This window comes from Clytia hemisphaerica, unplaced genomic scaffold (genome assembly GCF_902728285.1).
Source record: "Clytia hemisphaerica strain Z4C2 unplaced genomic scaffold, Clytia hemisphaerica genome assembly, whole genome shotgun sequence".
NCBI classification, from domain to species: domain Eukaryota; kingdom Metazoa; phylum Cnidaria; class Hydrozoa; order Leptothecata; family Clytiidae; genus Clytia; species Clytia hemisphaerica.
The window spans coordinates 473,884-501,454 of record NW_027104175.1 but is presented as its reverse complement, the minus strand read 5'-3'; the positions used below and the strand labels follow the sequence as shown (position 1 = coordinate 501,454).

At 37.1% G+C, this 27,571-nt stretch overlaps 3 protein-coding genes across 3 annotated transcripts in view; all 3 read left to right on the top strand.

Annotated features, from left to right (window-relative positions):
* LOC136814355 (dynein axonemal heavy chain 6-like) overlaps positions 1 to 27,571 on the top strand; it is a 63,725-nt gene that overhangs the window by 6,363 nt on the left and 29,791 nt on the right. Inside the window, exons 13-24 of the mRNA XM_067070878.1 lie at positions 45 to 263; positions 638 to 924; positions 1,178 to 1,404; positions 2,182 to 2,612; positions 2,907 to 3,028; positions 3,708 to 3,879; positions 4,433 to 4,656; positions 5,229 to 5,657; positions 5,890 to 6,577; positions 7,304 to 7,380; positions 7,582 to 7,741; positions 8,161 to 8,367. Coding sequence (XP_066926979.1) covers positions 45 to 263; positions 638 to 924; positions 1,178 to 1,404; positions 2,182 to 2,612; positions 2,907 to 3,028; positions 3,708 to 3,879; positions 4,433 to 4,656; positions 5,229 to 5,657; positions 5,890 to 6,577; positions 7,304 to 7,380; positions 7,582 to 7,741; positions 8,161 to 8,367 — 3,243 coding nt within the window. The remainder of the gene's footprint in view (positions 1 to 44; positions 264 to 637; positions 925 to 1,177; positions 1,405 to 2,181; positions 2,613 to 2,906; positions 3,029 to 3,707; positions 3,880 to 4,432; positions 4,657 to 5,228; positions 5,658 to 5,889; positions 6,578 to 7,303; positions 7,381 to 7,581; positions 7,742 to 8,160; positions 8,368 to 27,571) is intronic.
* Positions 14,696 to 16,874, top strand: LOC136814356 (cytochrome P450 6B7-like). Its single transcript, XM_067070879.1, has one exon. It carries the CDS (start codon positions 14,964 to 14,966, stop codon positions 16,521 to 16,523), a length of 1,560 nt encoding a protein of 519 aa, XP_066926980.1. The 5' UTR covers positions 14,696 to 14,963; the 3' UTR covers positions 16,524 to 16,874.
* Positions 22,239 to 23,999, top strand: LOC136814357 (cytochrome P450 6B7-like). Its single transcript, XM_067070881.1, has one exon. The coding sequence runs from the start codon at positions 22,256 to 22,258 to the stop codon at positions 23,813 to 23,815; it is 1,560 nt and encodes a 519-aa protein (XP_066926982.1). The 5' UTR covers positions 22,239 to 22,255; the 3' UTR covers positions 23,816 to 23,999.

Here is a 27,571-nt window from a genome sequence, read left to right as displayed (position 1 = left end):
TATATTGAAAATTCTCTACGATCCTTTTTCTTTTCTTTATACAGAATGGAGAACGAAATCTCAACTCTAATATCAACACAGTGGAAGAATTCGTCGATCATTTAACCTTCTTATCACGACTCTCAGATGATATTCCCAAACTTGAAATTAAATACACGGAGATTATCAAACTTTTCAATGCAGCCTTCCATTATAAAGCTATATTAACGGAAGAGGAAAAAGCGCTTTACAAAACGTTGGGCCCTTGTTTCCACCAATTAAAGGTAAAAGATGAATTATATAGAAATGCATTATTATTATTGTTTTCATGTGGTTTTTGTGACAAGTTTTTACCTGAAACATGTGGCTTTGATTTTAAAGTTTTGATCAACTCCTCATCTTTCATCCAAATAGCTCTAACACTTTTTCTTGACTGGTTTTTGTAAAACTGCAAAAAAAAAACCAGGCAAACTCTTGTGCCAATGTACATATACAGTAAAATGCAACGACATTTCAATCTTTCAAAATCTATGAACTAGTAACAGATTTCGATCAAATGTTTGCTTGTGTTTGCTTAGATTTTTTTTCTCTAAATTTTGTGTCGGTCTACAAATTCGGTGTTTGTAAGGGGCCTTTCAACGAACTCTTTTCATTACAGTCGTTGGTGATGTATTGTGAAGCGAAGAAAGATTCCAAGATCCAATCATTCTCTGAAGAGCTAGACACAATAATCGAAGGCTTCAGTCGAAAACTTCACCAATTGGCCAATCAAATACGTAATCCTTCTCTCCTTGAGTATGATCCATCCTATGACGTCATGGAAACTATTGTCTTCTTAAAGGAAGATCTTCAACAGTTGTCAGATAAAGCTAAGAGTTTTGCTAATTACGAAGAATCTTTTTCATCTGCGTTGTCAGCATCCAAGAACAAACTATTAGAACCTATGTAAGTTTTATAAATTATTAGACTAACTTCATCGTGTTCAGATCCTAAGTGCCGCAAAGTTGATTTTAAAAAATGATGTCGGATGCTTTTTTTTAACTTATTTTTGATTTGAACAAGATTTTTCATATGTATAATAACAACTACGTTGGGGTCAACACTTTTCTCGAATGGTCTAGAAGGCTTTGTTTTTATGGGAATCTTTCTACCCTTAGTGCAGGTTTTTGTGTAGTAAACTTTCCCCGTATCTTTTCAGTCATTCAATCTTCAACCCTAAACCAGTTTCGAAAGTTGTCGATCTACAAAACGATCTGAGTATTGTGGAAAAGGACTTGATGTTACGCCAGTTACTATGGCAATCTTTAAACGAATGGGACCAATTACATCAGAAATGGATCGAAACAGCTTTCAATTTCCTGGATGTTAATTTGTTACAGAAAGAAGTCACTCGGTTCGTTCAAACCATCTACCTCATGGAGAAAGGTACTAATATTCTCAATAAGATTCTTTGCTGTCCCTTAAAAATTAATTGTTGAGCTTTCGAATAATCTTTTCACTATCGGTTGGATAATAAAACCAACAACGACTTTTCAAAGTGAAACCGATTAGCTGTAAAGGAGGTATAAATCATGTTATTTCAGATTAAGCTATCACGTAATGGTATCTGACTGACCAAGGAAGTTCTATAAAAATATTTTTATAGGACTTCCATTTTTATAGGACTTCCTTGGACTGAGGCTGGACTTAAAAAATTGTTAATTTGCCGTCACCCGACCGACCCTACCTCGAAACCTGCCGACCCAAAAAAATTTATTGCCATTTTAAAGAAGAAATTTTTTTCTTCAAAAATTTCAAACAATCAAATCAAAACTCGTATCTTGTCTGTCTCAAGCATAAAAATTGTGAATTCCCTGCTAGCGCTCTTCTGTTTTCCATTCAAAATTACCTAAATGTAAACAAACTGTTAATCCTTCCATGGACGGAAATTTCATAAATCGTCAAAATAAAAAGAATTTCCGACCGACCGACCCACCTCCAAAATCTAGGGTCGGGTGACGGCAAACCAACAATTTTTTAAGTCCAGCCTGAGTCACCTGCTCCTTTTCTGTTCCTTTTTCATTTTTTTTTAAATATATATATGATAAATAGTTACTTACCCAAAAAGTGAAATATGCTCTTCTTGAGGAGAATACCACGTAAATCTCGTGCTCCAAGCCACGATAAACTTCCAATATGCTCTTCTTCTTCCCTGTTTTTTAGGACTGCCACCGAACCAACTTGTGCCGAGCCTGAAAACGAAAGTTCACTTGTTCAAGTATGCAATGCCGGTTGTAATCAGTTTGAGAAATCCTGCTTTGAAAAGTCGTCATTGGGATGAGATCACGTGCCTGATCGGTGTCGTCATCAAAGGTGACAAATATTTGACGCTCGGTCGCTTGTTGGATCTCCAAATGTTCGCATACAAAGATCGCATTTCTGAAATCTCTTCACAAGCAAGCAACGAACAAACGCTTGAACAAATGCTACAAAAAGTGATCGATTTTTGGAAAAAAACTGATTTAGAGTTGTTGGCTCATTCGAGTCGTGATGTGGCCATAATATCTGGTATTGATGAGATCATATCAATGTTGGATGATAGTATGGTGACTATTTCGAACATCAGAGGTTCAAGATTCCATCTTTTTCTACAGGTACGTGCGATGATTCAAAAACGTTTTCAAATTCATCCTTGATCTAGGTCATTTTGAGGTCACGATGAATGGCGGTTGCAATGAATCATGGGTAGTGATGGATGAGTCTTCTCACACCCAATAACGGATTTCTTTTGGTAAAACTCAGAAATGCGGAATTCAAACGGAAAAAGACCTAAGGGGACTAATATCCATTGAGTAAAGAACAGGAATATTTCTTATGTCAAAGAATGACTCTAGTTAACAATATTTTAACCATTAGGAAAGAAATATCTTTTCATTTTTTTGTCTTAGGCACAAGTGAACGAATGGGAACGCAAACTGAATTTATTTTCGCGTACTTTTGAAGAATGGGTGTCTGTGCAAAGGAATTGGTTGTATCTAGAAACTGTTTTCTCAGCACAGGACATTCAAAGGTAACTTTTGCATTTCCATTACGTATTTTCCGTCATTAAGGTAGCAGACGTTCGGTTTGCGTAAGGGGTCGCCTCTATGGATTCGAACGTTTGTTACCTCTCTTGTACCCTATACTAGACATCAGCCGCGTTTTCTCTATGCGACTTTTCCAAATGTTTTGAGCCCTGGTTTTCGGGCGCTTAACATTCGATTTTTTTATATCACTTTAAACTTTTGAAGCTCCTACAGTAGCAAAAAGAACTTGAAAGGCTTCTATTTTTCGAAAATCATCAAAGTGAAACTCACTAAGAAACGGAATGAGAAATCCCGGGTTTTAGCTCTAGTTTAGACGGCCCATTTTTCGCCCTGCCTATTCTAATTGTGAATTAAAGTTGGCAATGCAATGACTTCTTGGCTTCTTGCAATCTTTTCCAAGCAAATGTTTTAACTGCCGACTTTGTGCCGACTTTGTGCCTACTCTAACAATTAGAATAGGCAGGGCAGAAAGTCGGCCGTCTAAACTAGAGCTTAGTGAGGTACCTCTACGGTACGCTACCTCTTTTGCGTTATTAGCCTAGCAGAATATCCACAACGGCTTTTATTTTATGCATACTGTTGAAATGTGTAAAAGCTTTATACGATGTTAAAAAACGGTTTCATCTCTATTCACATAAAAATTTAAACATAATTTTCAATTAGACAATTACCACAAGAAGCCAAACTGTTCGCACAAGTTGATAAGAACTGGCGTGACATTATGCGGCGAACCATCGATAAACCAAACGCTCTACAAGCTGCAACTTCGTCAGGTTTATTGGAGGTTCTTCAAGGATGCAGCTCAACGCTGGAGAAAATTCACCATTCACTCGAGGTAAGTAAGTAAGTCTGCGACCGCAGTCGGAGGCGACCCGAACGCTCCTTTTTCGATAGCTATCTACCCGAAGGCAAAGGAGGGTGCCACTCTTTCTCCCTGGGTTGTTCCACTTACCCTTGATCCTTCTCTTTATCTCTGAGCATTAAGCAGAGAGGCATCAGGTACCATTTTGAGAATCTTTGGTATGATCCGGCTGGGGATTGAACCCACAACTTTGTGAACGGTAGACGGATGCTCTACCACTACACCACGGTTCGCTTACTCGAAGTAAATTGTGAACCAAAAGAAAAAAATCTTGTCGATGAAAATAACATATAGGAGTCAACATCTGCGTCATCAAAAAGTATTTAACACTTAACAATATTTAACTCTTTAAGTCAATTTTCAAGGAGATTTAGATTCTCATCGAATAAGAGAGCTTATCAAATAGTAGAGCGTCGTTCACGAGAGTTTCTTGTTGACGTCGACTTTCAATATCCTCGAACAATGGAGTATATCGATTTCTAAACCAAAACCTCTCTTAAAACTTTCAAATATCTTTCCAACGCAGGATTATCTGGAAACGAAACGCTTGGTGTTTTCGCGCTTCTATTTTTTGAGTAATGACGAACTTTTGGACATTCTTGCCAACAGTAAGAACGTTAAACAAGTGCAAGTCTACCTTCCCAAATGTTTCTTCAATGTAAATCGGTTGAAGTTTGGTATGACGCAAAGAGCACCTGTTCCCATCTGTGGTATGATATCAGAAGAAGGCGAATACATGGAACTGACCAAGTATGTATCTTGAACACTTTAAAAGTTTTGTTTTTACATAAGTGTTCCCGTTTCATATCAGGCACATATTTCATATCGGGGCAGTGTCTGTCTATTGTTATACTATGCCGATATAAGCAGGAAAATGTTTTTCTTTTCCTCTTTCTGACCAATCTTGCTCCACATCCGTATCAATCCAATGTGAAAAAGCTTGTGAATTAAAAGTGATGAGTAAGCAAACGATATCACACTTATTTAAAAACAAAACCTTTAAACACAACTACATATTTTCTTTTTTATAAGCAACTTCAATTTTCAGGTCATGTCTGGGGTTGCTTACTATTCTTGCTCATTTTCTCGACTTTTGGATCTTTTTTGTAGAATCTATCAAACAGAAAAAATGCATAGAGGCTTTTAGTTGTCAAAAGCGGGACACAGGCGCCATGGAAAGATCCAATTAAAAAGTCTTACATTGAAAGATCTGATTTTCTCTTGGGGGAAAACTACACACACCTTTCTTTTTTCATCTGTTTAAAGTTAGAAGATTTTTAGTCAAATAGTAAAGATTTTGTATCCATTTTATGCATTTACAGGTCATTGAAAGCACGTGGGCAAGTCGAACAATGGTTGACCAACGTTGAATCCGCCATGTTCGATTCTGTTCGAAACCATCTCAAGAAAAGTCTTCCTGAGCTGCACCGAACAGACTTCATGAAATGGATCTATCAGCAACACGGCCAGATTGTGCTGACATCAGCACAAATCACATTTACGAGTGAAGTCGAAACCATTCTACGTCATTCTCCTCAAACCAATAGCAATGACAATCAATCGCTCTCAGATATTGGGCATGGTTTAAAGAGGAAGTTGGACCGCCTTGCTACGGTCGTGTTAACAGAGTCTTCACTGAATAAACGCAACGTCATCATATCTCTGATGATTTTGTTGGTTCACGAAAGAGACACTGTCAAGAACTTGATCGCACAAAACGTCAATGAACACAATGATTTCCAATGGAATAGGTACGCAGTTGTTATTAAATTTCCATCAAATCCTAAATTACAGAAAGAACTTTTCACGCATCATTTGCTCGAGGACCAGAAAATATGATCTGATTCTCTTGATTATAGTTTTTTTTACACAGTGAAAAGACTTTTAATTTTCCTAGTGCCATCTGCCAATACTCACATTCAAAAGAAAGTAGCATCAAGTCTAAATTTCAAATGAAGGTCTTTTTTAATCTTAATTCTTCAGGCAACTACGTTATTATTGGGACGACAAACAAAACAATTGTTTTATCAACCAATCAATCGCTTCTTTTACTTACGGTTACGAATACCTTGGCTGTACTTCAAGACTTGTTATCACGCCTTTAACCGATCGATGTTTCCTCACCTTAACAGGCGCCATGCATTTTCATTTGGGCGGTGCGCCCACAGGTCCTGCGGGTACTGGAAAATCTGAAAGCGTCAAAGATCTAGCTAAGGCGTTGGGAAAACAATGTATAGTTTTCAACTGCTCCGAAGATATGGGCTTCAAAGTTATGGGCCGTTTGTTATCGGGCCTCGCTCAGTCAGGTTCATGGTGTTGTCTCGATGAGTTCAATCGTATCGATCGTGAGGTGTTATCCGTGGTTGCACAACAAATGCATATTTTACGGACCGCCAAATTGAACAAGTCAGTTCGATTCATGTTCGAAGGACGAGATATTAGACTGAACCCCACGTGTGGAGTTTTTATTACGATGAATCCAGGCTACGCCGGTCGTCAAGAGTTACCAGATAATTTGAAATCACTGTTCCGGCCTGTTTCCATGGTGATACCGGATAATACTTTAATTGCGGAGATTTGTCTGTTGTCTAATGGCTTCACTGCAGCCATGAAGTTGTCCAATAAATTGGTCAATATCTACGAATTATGCAAGAGACAACTCTCTAAGCAGGTAATCAATGAACTTCTTGGTCAAATTCCACTTTCGATTTTTAAGTTTTCAGATTGTTATGAAAAGAAGGTCACGTTAAACTTAGTTCAATGGCAAGTACCGTATTACTTCGAATGAACGCCCGGGGCGTTTATTTAATTTCTTCGATTTCAGGAGGGGCGTCTATTCGAGGGGGCGTTTAAAAGAAGGGGGCGTTTATTAAATTATTTGAGTCTAATGTCGAGTATTTAGTGCAAATCTACTCTTTGTTTTAGTTCTATACCAGGATTTCAGTGCAAATTTCTTTGGGTCAGCGACTAAAATTGCATTAAAACTGATCTGGTTGCAAAAAAGACTAAAATCTTCCTTTTCAATCATAATCAAAACTTGTATCAAAGTATCTAAGTCACAAGTTTCTAATAAGAAAGGGGTGTTTATTTGAGGGGGGCGTTTGTTAAATAATTTTCCTTTCAGGAGGGGCGTTTATTCGAGGGGGCTTTTAAAAGAAGGGGGCGTTTATTCGAAGTAATACGGTATATTTGAATCTAAGCGGTCCAAACCGGCTAAAAGGCAACACCTTTGATACAATCCGAAATATCTCTCCCAACCATTTCAAACCGATAGTTTTTAATCCTCTTTCTTGAAAATAATGCTTTTTAAACAAAATTCCTTTCTGTGCCCGCTCCCAACAAAACAATAAATACTGCAGTGTGATAAACAGTGAATTGTGAACTTATATTTTTTCAGGATCATTATGACTTTGGTTTACGAGCCATCAAAGCTGTTCTCATAATGGCCGGTGAAAAGAATCGAAGTCGTAAGACGTATGTATCCATAACTTTTAATGGTTCCGAAATTTTGTATTTGAAATTTGATATTTAGATTTTGGGCCGTTAAAAATTATTCCCGGATGCACGGATTCAACAGATGTAACGCCTCCCCTTCCAACACCTAAGCAATATATTATTTTCCAGAAGTAATCTAGTAGCTACCATTATGTAACTCTAATCTTTGTTGATTTCTAGTGGCAGTCTTTCATCAATTGAAGAGCGTATTTTGAAGCAAGCTATCCAAGATTCCATTCAACCGAAACTGATCACGGATGATCTGAAGATTTTTCAACAATTATTTCATGACGCCTTCCCTACCAACGATGTCAATGAGCAAGAACCATGTCTCATCGAGGTATATAAGAACAAAGTGTATTCTATAAGAGGATTCTAAGACTAATTCAAGGCCTTTTATTCCTCCTACGTCCTAGAGACTCTACAATCAGTTCCAAAATACTTGGCACAAAAGGGAAATTCCCCATGAAATTTTATAACCACAAGAGATTTGTAAAAGCTCCAAATTAGTTTGCAAATGTAGAGTTTTAACTCTGAGTTTTAACGCTAGACTTATTCGATCCGAAATTGACATCCTCGCTCGAACTTCAATTTTCGAAAAATGGTAAAGTAGCCAAAATTGCCAATATGTTATGGCACCCATTGTAGCAGACTCTAAAACATGTAATCTTTAGGAAATTTAAGAACATCCGACTTTTGACGTGTAAGATCTCAAAACGATTCCTTTTTCAAATTCCCGTCATTTTCTTTATACCATAGAAAGCCATTGGTATCGCATTACGTGAGCTTCAACTACAACGCTGGCCGTCACAAATCCAAAAAGCTTTACAATTCCACTCCATCCTCAATGTGAGACATGGTGTAATGTTAGTCGGCCCTACTGCTGGTGGAAAGACCACTGTCCGAAAGCTATTGAGACATGCTTTGTTTATTTCGGACGGCCTCGTTAACAAGGATGACAAAAAGGTAGTTTATTTTTTCTCTCTATATATGATCTTTTTTCTATTGGCATCAATTTGTGCTGATGACAGGGGGGGTGAAGCAGTTAGTACAAGACATCATGCCTACTAACTGCTTTCTCGGAAGAAGTTAGTAACACCACCACCTTGGTACACTTAGTACAGTTAGTACTAACTGAAATTAGCCTTGAAAAAGGCTTTTGACCTTCATAAATTCAATAAAATCAAATCAAATAAAATTTAATATCTTAAAAATGATTCAATTTTCCATAGCTTTCAATAGGGAAAAACAACATTTTAGAAAATCAAATTTCTATTGCAACCAGCAAATTGTTTTTAAGATTTGAAAAAAAAATTTCGAAAATTTGAAAAAAAAATCTACTTCCCCAAAATCTTTTTTGGTAAAATATTGTCTTTTTTTTTAATTTTCTCACAAAATCCTATTTTTTACACAGTTAGTACCAAAATTTGGCAAATTTTTAGCAGGGGACCACCCTTTTTTGCAGTTAGTACATCTGAGTACTAAGTGACTTTATCCAATTCATATGGCACACCACCACGGTACTAACCGGCATGATGTCTTGTAGTAACTGCTTCACCCCCCCCCTGCTGATGACGATGATGCCAAGGGGGGGGGCACTCGATTTTGAAAACAACTGTACGTTCGGCCAAAAATCAGGTCTCTAAAATCGGACCCTTATAGTGCAGGAAAAATTTGGCTGAAATCGACCCTTTTAGTGCAATTTTGCGAAATTTTTTGCCCTTTTCAGGGCAAAATTTTTTGAAATTTCTCAATTGTTTTGAAATTTCTCAAATTTTACCTCAAAATTTGGTATTTTCTCAAATTTTACACCCTTACAGTGCACTTTTTCCCACTTGCTCACAAATCGACTTTTACAGTGTACTTTCAAAAGTCCAAAAAACCTAGCCTTAAGGGCCGCTGGTAGGTCACTTACCTGGAGTGCCCCCCCCCCCCGGGTGATGATGTAGGGAACATGCACTGCACTGCGTGTCTGACGTCTGACTAATTCAGATCTACTGTAATCGAGAATTACAGTAGATCTAGAGAATTTATTTCGGTATCACTTCTTGAAAAAGAATCTGTTTCTACCTACATTTTTAAGATTGGTTACAAGAGTTAAAAGTTTGGTTTAAGTTTTTGCATCATAATAATTCGGTCAACATTTTCTTGATTAAGGATAACCAATTAAAAAAGTCTGCATGCAAATAGAAAACTGATACGGAAATCCATTAAGATGGCTTCAAGCAAAATTGTTCGTTCAAACAAGGAAAGTAATTTGAACCTCTTTCTTTCTGGTTTTTGCATGCATCAGGTAAAAATAATGAAATTCGTACATATGCAAACATTACGTAATGTGTCTGATTTATTTGTTTACATTTGTCAAGATGCTGACACTGGCATATTTCATCCAAGCACTCCTCCGTTGTGTTCTAACAAGTTTATTCTGTATCTTAGAAAATCCTTCTCCGGATTCACTTTCGAGTAGGTATCTTTATTCGAGTGAGAGCCGGTATATCTTTCACTCTATGCATTTTCTCATCAAAGTTCTTCTTCCGTTTCTCTTGAAAGGCTTTCTTCGTATTTTTGTTCGGCTTCAACAGCACCACGTACAATTTGTACGCATAAATCAAAGAAAAATGAAGAAAATTCATAGTGAGTATCGAAGCCCACATGATAACATCTCGTGTTTTCGCGCTTTTTTGTGTGAAGTAAATGGCGGATAACGCTCCCAGTAGTAGTACTGATGTGAAAGATGAATAAATAACATGCGTTGTCTCCTTGAAATGTGATGGTAGATTACGCGCTCGCACTGCTTGAATACCATTGGCTAAAACCAGCACTAAGATGTACACTATTTGTATAATGATATGATTATTGTTTGTACACGATATCTCCCTCGTTTGAGTTGCGAAATTTCGATGAGTTTCTGGTACCGGCCTTCCATTCTGAAAAGTTGAGGCCAGAATAGCTAAATCGATTAATATAGTCATTCCTACGATTAACCATTCTAAGATTGCAATGGCTTTTTGTTTCTTTTTTGAATGAACCATCTTCGAATTAAATATGACGTGTAATTTCTGTGTCTTTGCTAAGTTGACTGAAACTGTGGAAGTAAAACATAGACCCGTCACTATTGGTTTTAAGAAGCATTTCCAAGGTGTAGGCTCCTCAAGAAATAAGATTGGAGTTACAGTTGCTAACAAAAGATGACCGAAAAGTTGGACCACGGTCATGGAACGATTAGCGGCTTTAACGATAGGCGTATCTCGTAGTTTGATGAATACGATACTAGTGAACATAATAAGAAGACCAGTCATTGCCGACAATATCGTTATCACTATCATGACTGGGTCATGGAGTTTCATATAGTCTCGATTATACGGATCAAAACATTTAGTTTTGGCTTCATTTGTCGTAAAAGGATAATTACATGTTTTACATTTGGACATGCCCTCGTCTTCTTTGTACTGTTTTTCTGCGCACGCCCCACAATGCCAACCGTAGCTGTTCTGCCATTTTGCCTCGTGGTATAACCCGTGTCTCAATTCGTAGCCTTTCTGGCATGTCTTTGGTCGTGTCAAATTGCAATAAGGGTTTGACCTCTGTATAGCAACTGAAGGATTGAATTCATTTCTAGTCATATAATCATCTGCTGTATTTTCTTTAAAATTATGTAATCTTTTCCATGTTGCTAATAGGTCATTCATAATTTTATCGCTACTCAAGAAGATGTTTGCCAGTTTTTCACGTTTAACCATCGGCACGTCATTCCAAACTTCCCACGTGATTCCGACGCTTGAATCGTAATTGGGGATGACCATTTTGATAAGGAATAGATATTCTTTTGGCATATACCGCACCAGATAGATAAAAGCAGAATTGGAATCCACAAAATTTTCTTTGAATTGTAGAGTGTTTGTGACAAACTTATCCATCACCAGACCACCAGGGACGTTTTGAAATCGCTCGAAATTGTGAACATTTTTGTAATGGCTGCTTGAATTTGTAAAGTTCCTAGTGAATGGAACAAGAAAGTAGTACTTTTTACGATCTATATTATCTGGGAACATGAAATCGTTAAACAGATCAATTTTGAACAGTCTTTGATGGGAACTTCCGTAGCCGTAAGCAACCAAGATTCTCATATGTGGATCTTCTTCTAGAATCTGTAAAACGTTGTTAACACTAGTTAGATTTTGGTAATCCATGAGGATTTCTTTGAAACATTTGTTACTCTTTTCCTCTTGGTCTAACCGCATTGCCACACAAAATGCTGAATCTGTAGGACGCTCTTTACAAGCCTTCGTAATGAGGTTTTCATCCTCTTGATATTCTTTCGCATACACTATTCCGAAATAAGTCACACCCATATCCATTGCTACCCGGAAGACAGAATCTTTTTGATTCTCTGAAACAAAACTTGATTCATGGCTAAAAAGGTTGTAAGACCTTTCGCGGAGTTGGGAAGGCAACATTGGTTGAAAAGTTACTGCCAGCAGAATAACCTTTTCGTTCACCAAAAGATAACTAGCTAGCCTGGTCAATTCATATGACATATACGTGAACAGTATACTCATCTCGTCTTTACGAAATATCATCTTTGCTTTCTTGTTCAGGCATTGTTCTGTAAAGTTTGATTCTGTGTCTTCAGAATAAGATAATACAATCTCATGTAGATATTCGGGTGAGTTTTGCACGTCAATGAAACAAGTTCTGTTGTGCAGTTTGACATCTTGCGAGAGATTATTTGCATTCTTCCATGCATCCACACAACGAAATTGCTCGTCCGGTGGACAATTAGTCAAAGTCACTAACCCAAGGATTGTGCTATATCTACTGTTACTATGGAGACAATCTGCCGTCGATAGTAAGTAAATACTATGCAGCCATAGAATTGAAACTCTCATCTTGTCCTTCGGTCTACTTTCAGTTCACTGTAATACATTTCCTGTCAATCGGGAAAGGATGCGACATTATATCGAGTTTCTAGATTCGTAGACCCGTGCTTCTTTTCTCTATAAGTCATTAGACAATACGTGATTCCCAGTGTAAAACTTCCCCCTTTTTCCTTTTGTAAAGAAATCCAAAAAATTACGTAAAGTTGGAAATTTCCTACTATATTCAATGTGATCTTTTTGAAGTGTTATTAGCAGTTCAGAAAGACAGAGTTTCATAGTTAATCAAGCTCAATTTAGAGTAAAACCAGTTCTTTTATTTTTGTTCAACCTCGGCGGGGAAGCTTCAAGTTACAAAATTTGTATTTCCTTTTCTCGAAATAGTTTTAACAGTTTATTAACTATTTTTTCAAAAATATGAAATAAGTAATAAGAGAGGAAAGTTTGAAATATTCTCTTTTCTTGAGAACTTTGTATTTTCTTCCGGTTTACTAGTCTAGCATGCCAAATGACTAATTTAGACATAAAAGGAAATAAGCAAAAAAAGGACAAATTGTAATATACACAAACTGATATTACCCCGTAACAATAATCATATTATCATATAACACCAATGTTATTGTATTACATAGATTACAAACGACTCCGGTCTACTGGTTTACCAGTTAATTATTCATCAGTGAAGGTTGCCAAATTTCCCCGATTTATTTAGTGACATTTTTCATTTAAAGATTCTGCCCACTAAACTTATAAACCCCGGGAGCATTTTTTCAATTTCGATCGTGGTCAGCCTAAGTCTTAGACAATGTTATCGTCCGTTACAGTGTGATAGTAAAAGTGGAAAATATGGTGGTATGGCGTTACGATGATATATGAAAAAAAATCGGCGAGAGAGTTTCGAAGATTGGAAACTCTACCGGCTGTAAACTCTTTTTGGCAAAAAGCCCATTTGCGAATTTTCTTCGGCTTTGGGCTTATTACTTAGATAGTGGTTTGTCTTAGACTATAGCATACAGGGCCCGCGCCACGATTTTGAAAGTGAGGGGGCCAACAAATATATAGTGACTAAGGAGGCGCAACCATGGTTTGCGCTGAGGGGCCGGAAATTTTTTCGATTTTGACCTGTCTTATTTGGCTAAAACAGCTTCCTTTTTGTTCTGATTTTCTGAAAGAAAACTGTTAAGTTTGTTTGTTTTAAAACAAAATAGTATAATTAGACTTATTTAAGTGTCCATCTGTCCCCTTTTAGAAAGGTTTTAACGTTTTTATTGGCACGCGCACAGAAAAGAAAAAAATAATTAGGTGAGGAGAAATTTTTTATTTTCCTTTGCAAAAAAGTGGGGGGGGGGCGCGGGCCCTGGCATAGTCTACCTAAACCTAAATCTTCAGATTTCTTCTCTTACTCGGTAGTGTACAGTCATGCTCTTGATGCACTGACGTGTCTAATAAAAAAGGGTGTTTGAAATTTTTTACTCAATCTTTTTGCTTGGCTATTGGTTTTTTGATATTTTTGTTGCTTTTTGGCTTGGTTTATTCATTTCTTCTTCTGGTTTAATTGTTAAATTATGAGTCAAAAGACATGATAGAAAAGAGGATAGAGGAAATACTGGACAACAGACTTGAAAACTTGGCCTTGATGTTGGTGAGATCAAAGGCATTTTAATAAGATTAATGAAAACATTCTTTATCAAGCTAAGACGATTGCCTCATTTGAAAAAGAGTCTGCGAATCACGAGCAGAGAATTTCATTTCTTGAACAAAATTTACTTATCCTTCAGGACAAGAATGCTGTTTTGAGTAGCACAGTAGACCTTTTGACTAAAAAATCTTAAGTTTAGGGGGTGACGAAATCGTCTTCTCCAAAAGAGCAGTTAGAGTGCTTAAGAATTTGGCTGACGTCAGCGGCGCTACACCACCAATCTTTAACGGAAAGGAAGTCTATAGCTCCCAAAGTGTGTACCAAGTGTTCTATGAACTCTGATCATTTTGCAAATCATCTTCAACTATCCATAAATTTCAAGGTCATGGCACTTGTCAATCTTGAGATTTTAGGGGGGGGACTCGAAGCCTGCCAAGATGCTTCCCCTAATAAAAAAAAAGAAGATGGGTTAAGGTATGTTAAGAAATGAAAATATTGAATTTCAAAACAATTAATTAAAGCTCTGGATTGTATCATTGTCTAATGACAGTTTTTCAAGGAAGCTTTTATCAGCTCTCTCTGTTTCATTAAAAGTGCTTCCTTCATCAACAGTAAAGCATGTATGTGTCACTCATCTTGATATTTTTATCACTAACGATTTTCTGCGGTTTTCCAAAAAAGAGAATAAATCACCCGGAAGAATAAAGTCTTCTCTCTGCTAGTTGATGCTTTCATCCATAGCACGTCTAAAAATGGAAACAAAAAAGAGTAGATTTTACGAAAAGTAAATTTACTAACAAGCTCTATGAAGGAAATAATCAATTTTATGGAACAGTCAACAAAAACCTTCTTCTAAAAAAGGTTAAAATAAATACGATGGAGAGTCTTTCATGTTTTGAAATTTGATGATTTCATCAAATCTTGAAACTTTATAAACAGATGCATGAGAAAACTTGCATTTTAATAACAGTCTTTACAATTTAAAGTTTACAGAACTTTTGCCAACAGTAAAAAGAGCTACACAACAAGCAAGAAGATTTAGCGTAATGTGGTGGCAGATATTGTTAACTGCGTTTATCGTGGCTTTTACAGCCTTTTATTTCTATGTCAGACATAGGATGACATTTTGGCAGCGTCGAGGTGTTCCTGTCGATCCTGGAACCTTTCCATTTGGAAGTCAACATTTGTGGGATTTCTTCAAGCAGAAAATCGCTTTCATCCAAATGACGGACCATGCTTACAAGAATTACCCAGATGCCCCTGTTGTTGGGACGTATGAATTATTTGGTCGTCCAAGCATCGTGATTCGAGACTTGGATATTGCTAAGAAAGTTTTGGTGAAAGATTTCGACCAATTCATGGAAAGAAAGCCGGCCTCTTCTAACGCTTACAATCCTCACACAAAGAACAACCGATATTTACCAGTAATGCTAACTGAACTGCGTGGCCAGCAATGGAAGAGTGTTCGAGCTTCACTGACACCTGTTTTTACCAGTGGGAAACTAAAAGCCATGGTTCCGCTCATACACGAAATTGCCGATCACTGCGATGTCTTTTTGGAGAAAAATGTGGGGAAAGAAATTGAAGCCAAAGAATTATTGAGAAACTATGCATTAGATGTGATTGTAAGCACAGGTTTTGGTTATGAGAGCGATAGCGTCAATGACACTGACAGCATCTTCAAGACGAACGCAGACTTGATGGTTGGCAAAACAATGAGTATCAAATTATTTTTGACTTTCCTAATGTTTTTGTTTTTCCCAAGTTTATTGAGGAAACTGGATTGGCCGCTTCTTGACAAGAAAGGAGAGGGTTTTTTTGTTGCAGCTGTTAGGAAGGCGATCAAAGAACGCCAGGAGAGTGGGGAGAGACGCAATGACTTTATTGATACTTGTCTCGATATCCTTCAGAAAGAAAATGAAGAAATCAAGACAAATGAAAAGTCAGAAGAAACGAAACGACAAAAAGACGAAATCGAGAGAATCGTCATCGCGAATTCCCTGATCATGTTAATCGCTGGTTTTGATACTGTTTCAAGTACTTCCTCCATGATGATGTATTTCTTGGCTAAAAACCAGGATTGCCAAGAGAAACTTTACCAAGAGATCAAAGAAAGTATCGAGTCGACAGGCTCTGATCAATTCAACTACGCTGCTATCATGAATATGCCGTATATGGAGAAATTCTTCCAAGAGAGTCTTAGAATGTATCCTTTGACCCACTTGGAACGTGCTTCGGTTAACGATTACAAAATTCCAGGAACTGAAATGGTCATCCCGAAAGATATCGTTGTCCGTTTTCCCGTCACTGGTATTGTAAAAGATGAGAAATATTTCTCCAACCCGAAGGTTTTTGACCCTGAAAATTTCAGCGCCGAAAAGAAAGCCGGCAGACACCCGTTCGCGTCCGGTGGTTTCGGACACGGTCCGAGAAATTGTATTGCGCAACGCTTTGCCACCATGGAAGTGAAAATTGTGGTGGCCCGCATGTTGAGTAAATATAAAATCATCCCGTGTTCGAAAACTGTGGATGAATTGATTCCAGACCCCAAATCGCGCTCCCAACTGCCCAAAGGCGATGTTTGGTTTAGTGTCGAAAAACGTTGAGGTGTTTTCAATCCAATCTTAAGTTACATCAAGTTTACATAAATTTTGATAATACAAAAAAAAGACTAAACCGTAGCTTTTACAAGGCACAGTATGACAATATTTTAAAAATCAATTACACTTTCGCTAGCAGATGTCAGAAGAACATAATATCAGCATATGACTTAAACAAATTATTATCTTCTTCTCAGGGTTTCTTCTTGTTTTGTTATTAACGCTAGGTTTCATTTATATTATATAAGCTCGAATATCTTGTTTGAATTTTGCAAATTAGTTTTATAGCATTTTTAAAGGCTTGTATATTAAATCTAAATTCATAAATTTACTTTAATTTTTTTTACCTTTAATTAATTCTATTAATCGAATCCATTCAAATAGACCTTGAATTTAAAATCACGAACTTGTTGGGTTACCAGAGAGGGAACTTTGGAATAATGTTTTTAGAATGTGCTTAAGTGCATTTAATTCATTTTTATTCTAATCAATGGGTTATTTTTAAGTACCTTTTAACCCCTTCCATGCTAAACTCGTATATATTCGTCAATGGATTTAAAGGAGGGGAAGCTCTCCCGTAGCCAACGTTTTCATTTTGAAATCATTTGAACTCGTATTTAAACTCGTACAAAGAATATAAAAATGGCCTTGTTTTCTTTAAAGAAAAGCTTTTCTAAGACTTTAGCCCTCTACCGAATCAGATTGAAGTTTTGTCGTCTGCACCCTTTCTTTATTCCGTCAATTCAGTCAGATCAGCGCAGTCGCTTTAATACCCCTGACCTTTTGCTCATATATATTTTTTTCTGGGAACTTGGGCCAAAAGATTGATTTTCGTTATTCTGATATTCGTAACTCTGTTTGATATCTATTCGTGGCTTTCCAGGTGGAGGGGTATACCGAGAAGAATCTATCTAGGCTATCTAATCTATTTTTTTAATTCCCCTCCCCTTTCAATCTTTCAAGGTTATACGTACTTTGAAAATTTTTCCTTTCTTTCAATGTATATCCGGACATAAAGTTCTATCTTTTCGAAGCAGTTTCTTCATCTCGAACTAGCACACCGTTAGGATGTACAGATGATGAAAGAAGACGTGGGTCGCTTAAAATGCAAGAAATGAAATATAATCGTCAGATCCTATAACGATGAATACCTATTTTTACATTCCGTACAAATAACGGAGAATAATAAAAAAAAAGCGAAGCGCTGCCATTTTTTATCTGTAAATACAAATCCGTCCAGTTGAGAGAAAATTACAACATTTTCGTATTGCCAGTTACAGGGCTTCGGCAGGAAAAACTTTTCAAAAATGGGAAGAAAAGACGAGAAACATTGTAAAAAGAATGAAACGTAATGCAGAAATGATTGTTCACGGGTTTTTTTGGCATCTTCTCGAGATTTTATCATTAGTTTTTTCTGATTTTCTGCGTATTAACAATGCCCAAAACATGGCCGAGTTCGATTTTTGATGGATTTTCATTGGATTTTTTCCTTATAATTGGTTGTTTTTTCATTCAAAAACATTATTAATAGCCCACCATCAAGCATAATTCAATTTTCAATAACGAATAATAATTTTCGAAAAACGATTGGATTTTAAATCACTGTTCAAGACTCAATCGTCATCATGGTACGAAACCAGCTTGAGAATCCCTCAAAGCTCTTAATCACGGACTCTCAAAACCAAAACATTCAGTTTCTCGACAAATGAAAAAACCAAATGGTACCTTATGTTCCACTCCTCAAGAAAATGCAACTGTCTTTTACGAACATTTCAACAATCTCTACAATAGAGAAGAAAACTTTAATGTATCCGTTCTCGACCCCATCCCTCATCACGACATCGTTCAAGGATGCGACCATGATCCAACTGAGGATGAAATCAGAAAAGCTATACAAAAATTAAAGAACACTTCTCCACGAGACTCTGGTATACAACCACAAATATGGAAATGTTTGATTGATCATCTAGGAACCAGTCAAGCTCTTACCAACATCATACTTTCAATTTGGCAAACTGAAAATATACCTAATGACTGGAATGTAGGACGTTTGACGATTCTACCAAAGAAAGGCGATCTTGGTTTACCAAAGAATTATCGTAGGATCATGTTACTTGAGACTGCTTACAAGATAATTGCAATCATTTTACATTTTCGCCTATTACCAATCGAAGAAAATCTTGACCACGAACCGCAATGTGGGTTTAGACCTGATCGAGGCTGCATTGATGCCATTTTTACAGTTAAAACAGCCCTTCACAAACGACGAGAACACGGAAAAGAATCCTGGGTATTTTTTCTTGACCTAGTCAAGGCTTTCGATCGCACCCAGGCAGTTACCATGGCTTATCTTAGAGAAATTTGGAGTTCCACCTAAATTAACCAGTCTTCTTAAATCCTTACATGAAAACTTCACCTTTAAATTCACCGTAGACGAAGTCACGCATATAATGTCATGTACCATTGGCGTGAAGCAAGGGGATATTCTCGGCCCCATACTGTTTACGTTTTTTCTTGCAGCTGTAATGATCACCTGGAGAGCAACCATCAGCTTACCATTGTGCATTTTTAGATCAAAACAGCATCGTTTTGCAGAAAGATGCGTATTCGCAACGCTCAAAACATGGCCCAGTTCGATTTTTGAGAATTTTTTTTTCCGGTTGAAAATGCCGGAAATCGCCGTGTTTACAGATTTTCATTGGATTTTTTCCTTATATTTCTATGTTTTTTACATAGTCGAACGTGCGCAACGCACTGGGCTCAACTTCAGTGCCTTCAAACTATTCATAGGCCCAATTGTAGAGCCCCAGATATTCACCCAAGGAACAAGTGTGCAAAATTTCAGCCAAATCGAACAATTTTTGAAGTCTACAGGCTGCCCCAAAGTTTTAGCCTCGTTTTGGCGAAAAACTTGTCCCCAGGCCCCAAAAATCAAAATTTTCAAAAAATGAAAAAAATACCCCAGATATTCACCTAAGGAACAAGTGTGCCAAATTTAGTGACTTAGGATCATCGATGAGCATCTTGAAAACAGCAACTTTAGCAAAGCCACATGCCAAAGGATCAAGCAGGGAAGATTCCATCGTTCTGATAAAAGTAAAAATACATAATACAACAATAAGATGCCACTTCCCACACTGAGATTCTGATTATTTTTCTGGAATCTTTCTACTAGTTTTCTGGGAAAAAATTGTGTTTACTTAGGGGCACCATCCAAACTCAAACAGCTCCTTCCATCCCTTCCATAACGTTGCATGGCAATTAAACTTAATTTCAAGATAATTAACTCTACGCTTCATTGTTTCATCAGTCATCTTAATTTTTCCTATGGCTCATATTGTGTATCGTTGTGGTTCTAAATTCAACCTTCCCCTAACCCCCTTCGATTAACGTTATCGTGGCATTAAAACTTTAATTACGTTTATTCAACCCTCTGTCAGCTTTGTTGCTGTAAATATTCAAACACTGTTTTCTCCGCCATCTTTATTTTCCGTAGTTCATTTTTAAAAAAAGAAGCTTATTTCTGAACTTTTTCACAGAAATCTCTCTGTAATATATATCACTGCAAAACAAACCGGCCGTCTGCAAAAACTCAAGAGTCGTGCAGCCCGTCAAGATAAGAGAACCAGAGACTTAAACATTGGTCGTTTGTTTTGGTTTTCAAAAAAGCTGAAGCGAACAAAAAGCAGAAATGACAAAGTAACATTTGGAACGGAAAGAACTTCTCTATAATTATTATTTCTAGTGAAAATTTCTTGGAAACGAGTAAACCTCCATCATAACTGCCATCACCCCCACCCCTCTGAGCGCCCAATATCAACGTTTTTGTTTGTGGAAAATATGAGTTTGGATGGATCCCCTTAGTGATTACAGTGAGATCGGCTAACTTGCATCAGTGGAGGCTAACATGCATAGCCCTCATCTGAATGACCTGTCATTTGATGGCTATGCATGTTTCCCTCCACTGATGCAATGCAAGTTACCCGAGGCGAGGCCGACTTCACGGTTTTAGTCAAGCTCTGAAAATTAAGAAAAAAGAAAGGGTATCCCAAAATGATTATTGGTCAACCTAGTCAGTCGAGTTCCAAGGCTTAAACCATTACTTGGTTATGCTTTGGTTGACCCTGGTCTAGTATCATTTTGGGTTGGGATTAGGATGCATTTTTTTGTGTTTATATTATAGTTCAACATCATTTCTCATTTAATTTGCAAGAATCCTAAGCACATATTACCTAGTTAATCAAATCTCTTATACATCAAAAAGGGCAAACAGCTGAAATAACTGCAGTCAAAAGATAACAGGTGAGTTTATTTAGGCAAACAAAACAAAAGTACAGTAGCGAGTAGGGATACCCCAGAGCCAGAAAAGAATATAAAGTAAATCGATTTTTACTTACCACGTCAATAGAAGACTTCAAACCCAATATGATTATAGAATATATTTTGATGTATCCATGTACACAATTTGTAGAAGGTAAAAACAATGTAAAAAATTATAGAAGTTAGTTGATCTGCAAGCCTGTAAAGAGACACTCTTTCTACAGCTCTGAAAAATCTTGACTGTACTACCGCCGCTTCAAAAAAATACTTTTTGGAATGGCGGGAAAACGAATACCGTGATCTGATTGGTCCACGGGATTTTACCGAACCGAATTTCGGGTGCGTAAATCTATTTGTCCTTTTGGAAATCTGTTTAAAATATACAGGGGGTAACACTTTGTAAAAAATCACAAAAACTACGAGGCCTAGAAATTTTTGGTTTGTGTTTTTGAAAAGAGGGATAAATTTTGGTTAAGAAAGTCACCCTGCACTAAATTCATTGTCCTTTGGCTTTATTAACTATGTATTCAAATTAAAAAAAAACACAGATAAATAAAAAATTCTGTCAGAAAATTTTGATTTTTAACCCCCCGTCTTAAATTGAGAATTTGTGCTGAGTGGGAATCCGATAGAGGGACTATCCGGCAATACTCTCCACCCGGAGTGATTAATTCTCATTGCGTTTTCTGCATGCAAGCAGAAAAACTGCTTTAAGGAAACACAAAGCACAAAAAATTTTACTTTTTAAAAAATTGAACAAAATAAGAACTTATTTGTCTCAAATTAAGGTTTATGATCGGTATTTCATATCAAAAAAGGGATCCAGAGATTGCTAGAAGGTATGTAATACTCCATTAACGACGAACAAGGACAGATACTGATTTTCCGTGAAAACGCAACGCAACTTAACAGACCATCCTTTTTGCCGTTGAGCATGCTTCCCCTAATAAAAAAAGGGAGATGGGTTAAGGTATGTTAAGAAATGATAATATCGAGTTTCAAAACAGTTAATTAAAGCTCTGGATTGTATCATTGTTTAATGACAGTTTTTCAAGGAAGCTTTTATCAGCTCTCTCTCTGTTTCATTAAAAGTGCTTCCTTCATCAACAGTAAAGCATGTATTATGTCACTCATCTTGATATTTTTATCATTAACGATTTTCTGCGGTTTTTGCTAACAAGCTCTCTGAAGGAAATCATCAATTTTATGGAACAGTCAACAAAAACCTTCTTCTAAAAAAGGAGAGTGTTTCATGTTTTGAAATTTGATGATTTCATCAAACCTTGAAACTTTTATATAAACAGGATGCACGAGAAAACTTGCATTTCAATAACAGTTTTTACAATCTAAATTTTAAGTTTACAGAGCTTTCGCCAACAGTAAAAAGAGCTACAGAACAAGCAAGAAGATTTAGCGTAATGTGGTGGCAGATATTGTTAGCTGCGTTTATCGTGGCTTTTACAGCCTTTTATTTCTTTGTCAGACATAGAATGACATTTTGGCAGCGTCGAGGTATTCCTGTTGATCCTGGAACCTTTCCATTTGGAAGTCAACATGTGTGGGATTTCTTCAAGCAGAAAATCGCTTTCATCCAAATGACGGACCATGCTTACAAGAATTACCCAGATGCCCCTGTTGTTGGGACGTATGAATTATTTGGTCGCCCAAGCATCGTGATTCGAGACTTGGATATTGCTAAGAAAGTTTTGGTGAAAGATTTTGACCAATTTATGGAAAGAAAGCCGGCATCTTCTAACGCTTATAATCCTCACACAAAGAACAACCGATATCTACCAGTAATGCTAACTGAACTGCGTGGCCAGCAATGGAAGAGTGTTCGAGCTTCACTGACACCTGTTTTTACCAGTGGGAAACTAAAAGCCATGGTTCCGCTCATACACAAAATTGCCGATCACTGCGATATCTTTCTAGAGAAAAATGTTGGTAAAGAAATCGAAGCCAAAGAATTATTGCGAAACTATGCATTAGATGTGATTGTAAGCACAGGTTTTGGTTATGAGAGCGATAGCGTCAATGAGACTAACAGCATCTTCAAGACGAACGCAGACTTGATGGTTGGCAAAACAATGAGTATCAAGATATTTTTGACTTTCCTAATGTTTTTGTTTTTCCCAAGTTTATTGAGGAAACTGGATTGGCCGCTTCTTGACAAGAAAGGAGAGGGTTTTTTTGTTGCAGCTGTTAGGAAGGCGATCAAAGAACGCCAGGAGAGTGGGGAGAGACGCAATGACTTTATTGATACTTGTCTCGATATCCTTCAGAAGGAAAATGAAGAAATCAAGACAAATGAAAAGTCAGAAGAAACGAAACGACAAAAAGACGAAATCGAGAGAATTGTCATCGCGAACTCCCTGATCATGTTAATCGCTGGTGTTGATACTGTTTCAAGTACTTCCTCCATGATGATGTATTTCTTGGCTAAAAACCAGGATTGCCAAGAGAAACTTTACCAAGAGATCAAAGAAAGTATCGAGTCAACATGCTCTGATCAATTCGATTACGCTGCTATCATGAATATGCCGTATATGGAGAAATTCTTCCAAGAGAGTCTTAGAATGTATCCTGTGACCCACTTGGAACGTGGTTCAGTTAACGATTACAAAATTCCAGGCACTGAAATGGTCATCCCGAAAGATATCGTTGTCCGTTTTCCCGTCACTGGTATTGTAAAAGATGAGAAATATTTCTCCAACCCGAATGTTTTTGACCCTGAGAATTTCAGTGCCGAAAAGAAAGCTGACAGACACCCGTTCGCGTCCGGTGGATTCGGACACGGTCCGAGAAATTGTATTGCGCAACGTTTTGCCACCATGGAAGTGAAAATTGTGGTGGCCCGCATGTTGAGTAAATATAAAGTCATCCCGTGTTCGAAAACTGTGGATGAATTGATTCCAGACCCCAAATCGCGCTCCCAATTTCCCAAAGGCGATGTTTGGTTTAGTGTCGAAAAACGTTGAGGTGTTTTCAATCCAATCTTAGGTTACATCAAGGTTACATAAATTTTGATAATACAAAAAAAGACTAAACCGTAGTTTTTTACAAGGCATACTGTGACAATATTTTAAAATTCAATTACACTTTCGCCAGCAGATGTCAGAAGACAAGCATAATATCAGCATATGACTTTAACAAATTATCTTGTTCTCACAAACAAATCAAAAACTCACAAACTTGTTGGGTTACCAGAGAGGAAACTTTTGATTAATGTTTTTAGAATGTGCTTAACTGCATTTAATTCATTTTTATTCTAATTAATGGGTTATTTTTAAGTACCTTTTAACCCCTTCCATGCTAAACTCGTATATATTCGTCAATGGATTTAAAGGAGGGGAAGCTCTCCTGTAGCCAACGTTTTCATTTTGTAATCATTTCAAATCGTATTTAAACTCGTACCAAGAACTTAAAAATGACCTTGTTTTCTTTAAAGAAAAATTTGTCTAGGATTTGACCTTACTTCATCTACCGAATCCAATAGAAGTTTTACCCTTTAATCCGTCAATTCAGTCAGATCAGCGCAGTTGATTTTACACTCCTGACCTTCTACTCATACTTTTTTTCCTGGAAATTTGGGACAAAAGATTGATTTTTGTTATTCTGAGCTGTCAGTTGAAATAAATTTCAAACAAAGTTCAATGCAACACGATTCTCTCTTAGAACTTTGTGAAGGCTTTATCTCCCGGGGGGGGGGGGGCACTGGGTTTGTGGACTGACGGTATGTGCGGGCCAAAAATTGGCTTTTAAAATTGCACCCTTACAGTGCAGCAAAAATCAGTGAAAATCATACCCTTAGAGTGCATTTTCCCCCTTATTTTCGATCCCTTTCGTGCAAAAAATGGTCAAAATTCTAGCAATTTTGGTCAAAATATCTAGATTTTTCAAGAATTTTCTGAAATTTCTACCCTTACAGTGCATCTCTAGTTTTTCCGACCCTTACAGTGCATTTGAGGTGCCTTGAAAAAGACACCCTTAGTGCCCGCACATACCCGTCGGTCCTTTTGCCCAGCTGCCCCCCCCCGGGCTTTATCTCAGTTCAATCACGCTCAATTAAAAGTACAATTGTGAAAAATTAATCAGGATTCTTTTGATAAAGCATACCTATAATTCTATTTGATATCTATTCGTGGCTTTTCAGGGGGTCTCCCGAGAAGAATCTATCTAGGCGTTTGGTAAGAATCGGTATTCTAAAGAGCTCAGATGACGAAGCATCGTCTACTGGTACTTTTTCTCCATAAGTTGATAACCAGAAAGATTTTTTCAATCTTCTCCTCATAGAGTGCTCGATAAGTTAATAGAGCATTCCTACCTATAATAAAGAGTGAGTTTGATAATAATAAAAAGTTTATAATAAACTCTGAGTTTGAAACATATAGTAGAGGGCATTTTGTAAAATCGCTCGACTGTTTTGTTAGAAGCACTTGTTATACATTTTTGGAAAGCTAAGGGGTAGGGGAATCGAAATTACTATGTTTCCAATTTTTTTTTCGGACACTTTGGTGTGATTTTCGGACAAATATGACGGTCTCAGGCAAAAATCATAGGGTTAAAAATTAATGAAAATTTTAGCTCGAGAAAACGGAGACCTGTTGTATATTTTTGGAAAGCTCTAAAAAAATTAGGATTAGAGATATATTGCAAGTATAGGTGATTTCAGTACCTAACTCGAGATATTGAGCTTCTAAAAGCGCAAAAACTGGACAAAACAGCTGTTTCTGGCTGAAAAACACGGTTTTCAAGGGTTAATATCTCGAGTTAGGTACAGAAATCACCTATACTTGCAATGTATCTCTAATCTTAATTTTTTGAGAGCTTTCCAAAAAAATATACAACAGGTCTCCGTTTTCTCGAGCTAAAATTTTCGTTAATTTTTAACCCTATGATTTTTGCCTGAGACCGTCATATTTGTCCGAAAATCACACCAAAGTGTCCGAAAAAAAATTGGAAACATAGTAAATTTGATTCCCCTACCCCTTAGCTTTCCAAAAATGTATAACAAGTGCTTCTAACAAAACAGTCAAGCGATTCTAGAAAATCGAACAAAATTCCCCCTACTAATAGATATTGTGTCAAGTCTTTATCATAACTTTCAAGGTTTGAAAATTTTTCCTTTCTTCAATGTATATCCGTTAATTAACATAAACGTCCGTCTTTTCGAAGCAGTTTCGCCATCTCAAACTAGCACAACGTTAGGATGTACAGATGATGAAGACCTGGATCGCTTAAAATGCAAGAAATGAAAAATAATCGTCAGATCCGTAACGATAAAATCCTATTTTTGCATTCCGTACAAATAACGGAGAATCTAAAAAAAAGTGTAGTGATGCCATTACTTTACCTGTAAATAGAATTCCGTCCTGTTGAGTGGAAATTACAACATTTTCGTATTGCCAGTTACAGAGTTTTTGGCAGGAACACTTTCAAAATAGAGAAGAAAAGACGAGAAACATGGTAAAAAGAGAGAAACATAATGCAGAAATGATTGTTCACGGGTTTCAGATTATTAAGTATCGGGTAAGGGAGGCAAAGGAAAGGGCCAAATATGATGAAAAACGGCTCCAAGAAATAGATACAGTAAAACCTCTAATTAACGGTCACTCTAAAAGGCGGACATCTCTGATTAGCGGACAATTTCATTTTCCCCGGCTTAGCGGACACTGACCCCTTTCCTCGATGGTGTCCGCTAATCAGAGGTGTCACTGTAAATGCAAAGGATTGGTGAGATGCAAATGGAAGAGCAATGAAATTTAATTTGAAAATACTCTTGTGCATGCAAGGAAGCCATAGGCGTTTCAATAAAAACATTCCGGAAATATACAACGATGCGAATCTTCCAATTATTATGGAAGTCAATTGGTTGCCCTAATTAATTTGATATAAATACACCTTCCTACAAAGTCGGATTAAGTCTGAACATAAATTAGAGATCACTTTAAAGAATAAAATGATAAGCTACTCACAAAGAAAAATGTAAATGTAGGAAATATTATTTCTTCCACCATTTCAGCCTACCAGAGACAATCGCATGCCAATTACTAATACCAATTACTAATACCAGCTAACGAAATTGAAATGCAGCAAAACTAGGAAAAGATTTTATAATAGATAAAAAATGTTTGAACCGCTTAACCCTTTAAGTGTCACGGTCTTTTTTTTAAGAAAATTGCTAGTTCAAACATTAAAGGCTTTTATATCTGGATCTAGAAGGAGTTAGAAACTCGTTCATAGCTCGTTGGATAGCTTAGAGTCTCCTCTTTTTAGAGCCGCCCGATTTAGGAAGGGCGGGCTGGGCAGCTAAGGGGGGGGGGGGGGGGGGGGTAGGTTAGGGGAATTAAAGCAGGACCTGCGTGGACGTGACTGAATGATAGAAAGGTGCTCAGTGGTAAAACTTCAAATCAATTCGCTAAATGACAGAATGGCCAAAGTTGGAGGTTGGAGGTTCTTTGATCACTCGTTCACCAACGGTTAAAATCTCAAAAAAGTTGATTTTTGAATTTTCGCATTTTTTTGACTTTTTGGCTTAAAATCTCGCTGGAAAGACTCACTTGACATGGGCACGGAAAGAATTAAGAACTCTATGTGCGCATGCGTACCAAATCCATATTCATTTTCATCTCTATATACTAAAACAATTTCATATTTTGTGTCTGTCAAGCTACTGTGCGAGAGAGGGGAGCTGGTGTTATATAAAATTAAACCAGTGGACGCCTACCAGATGC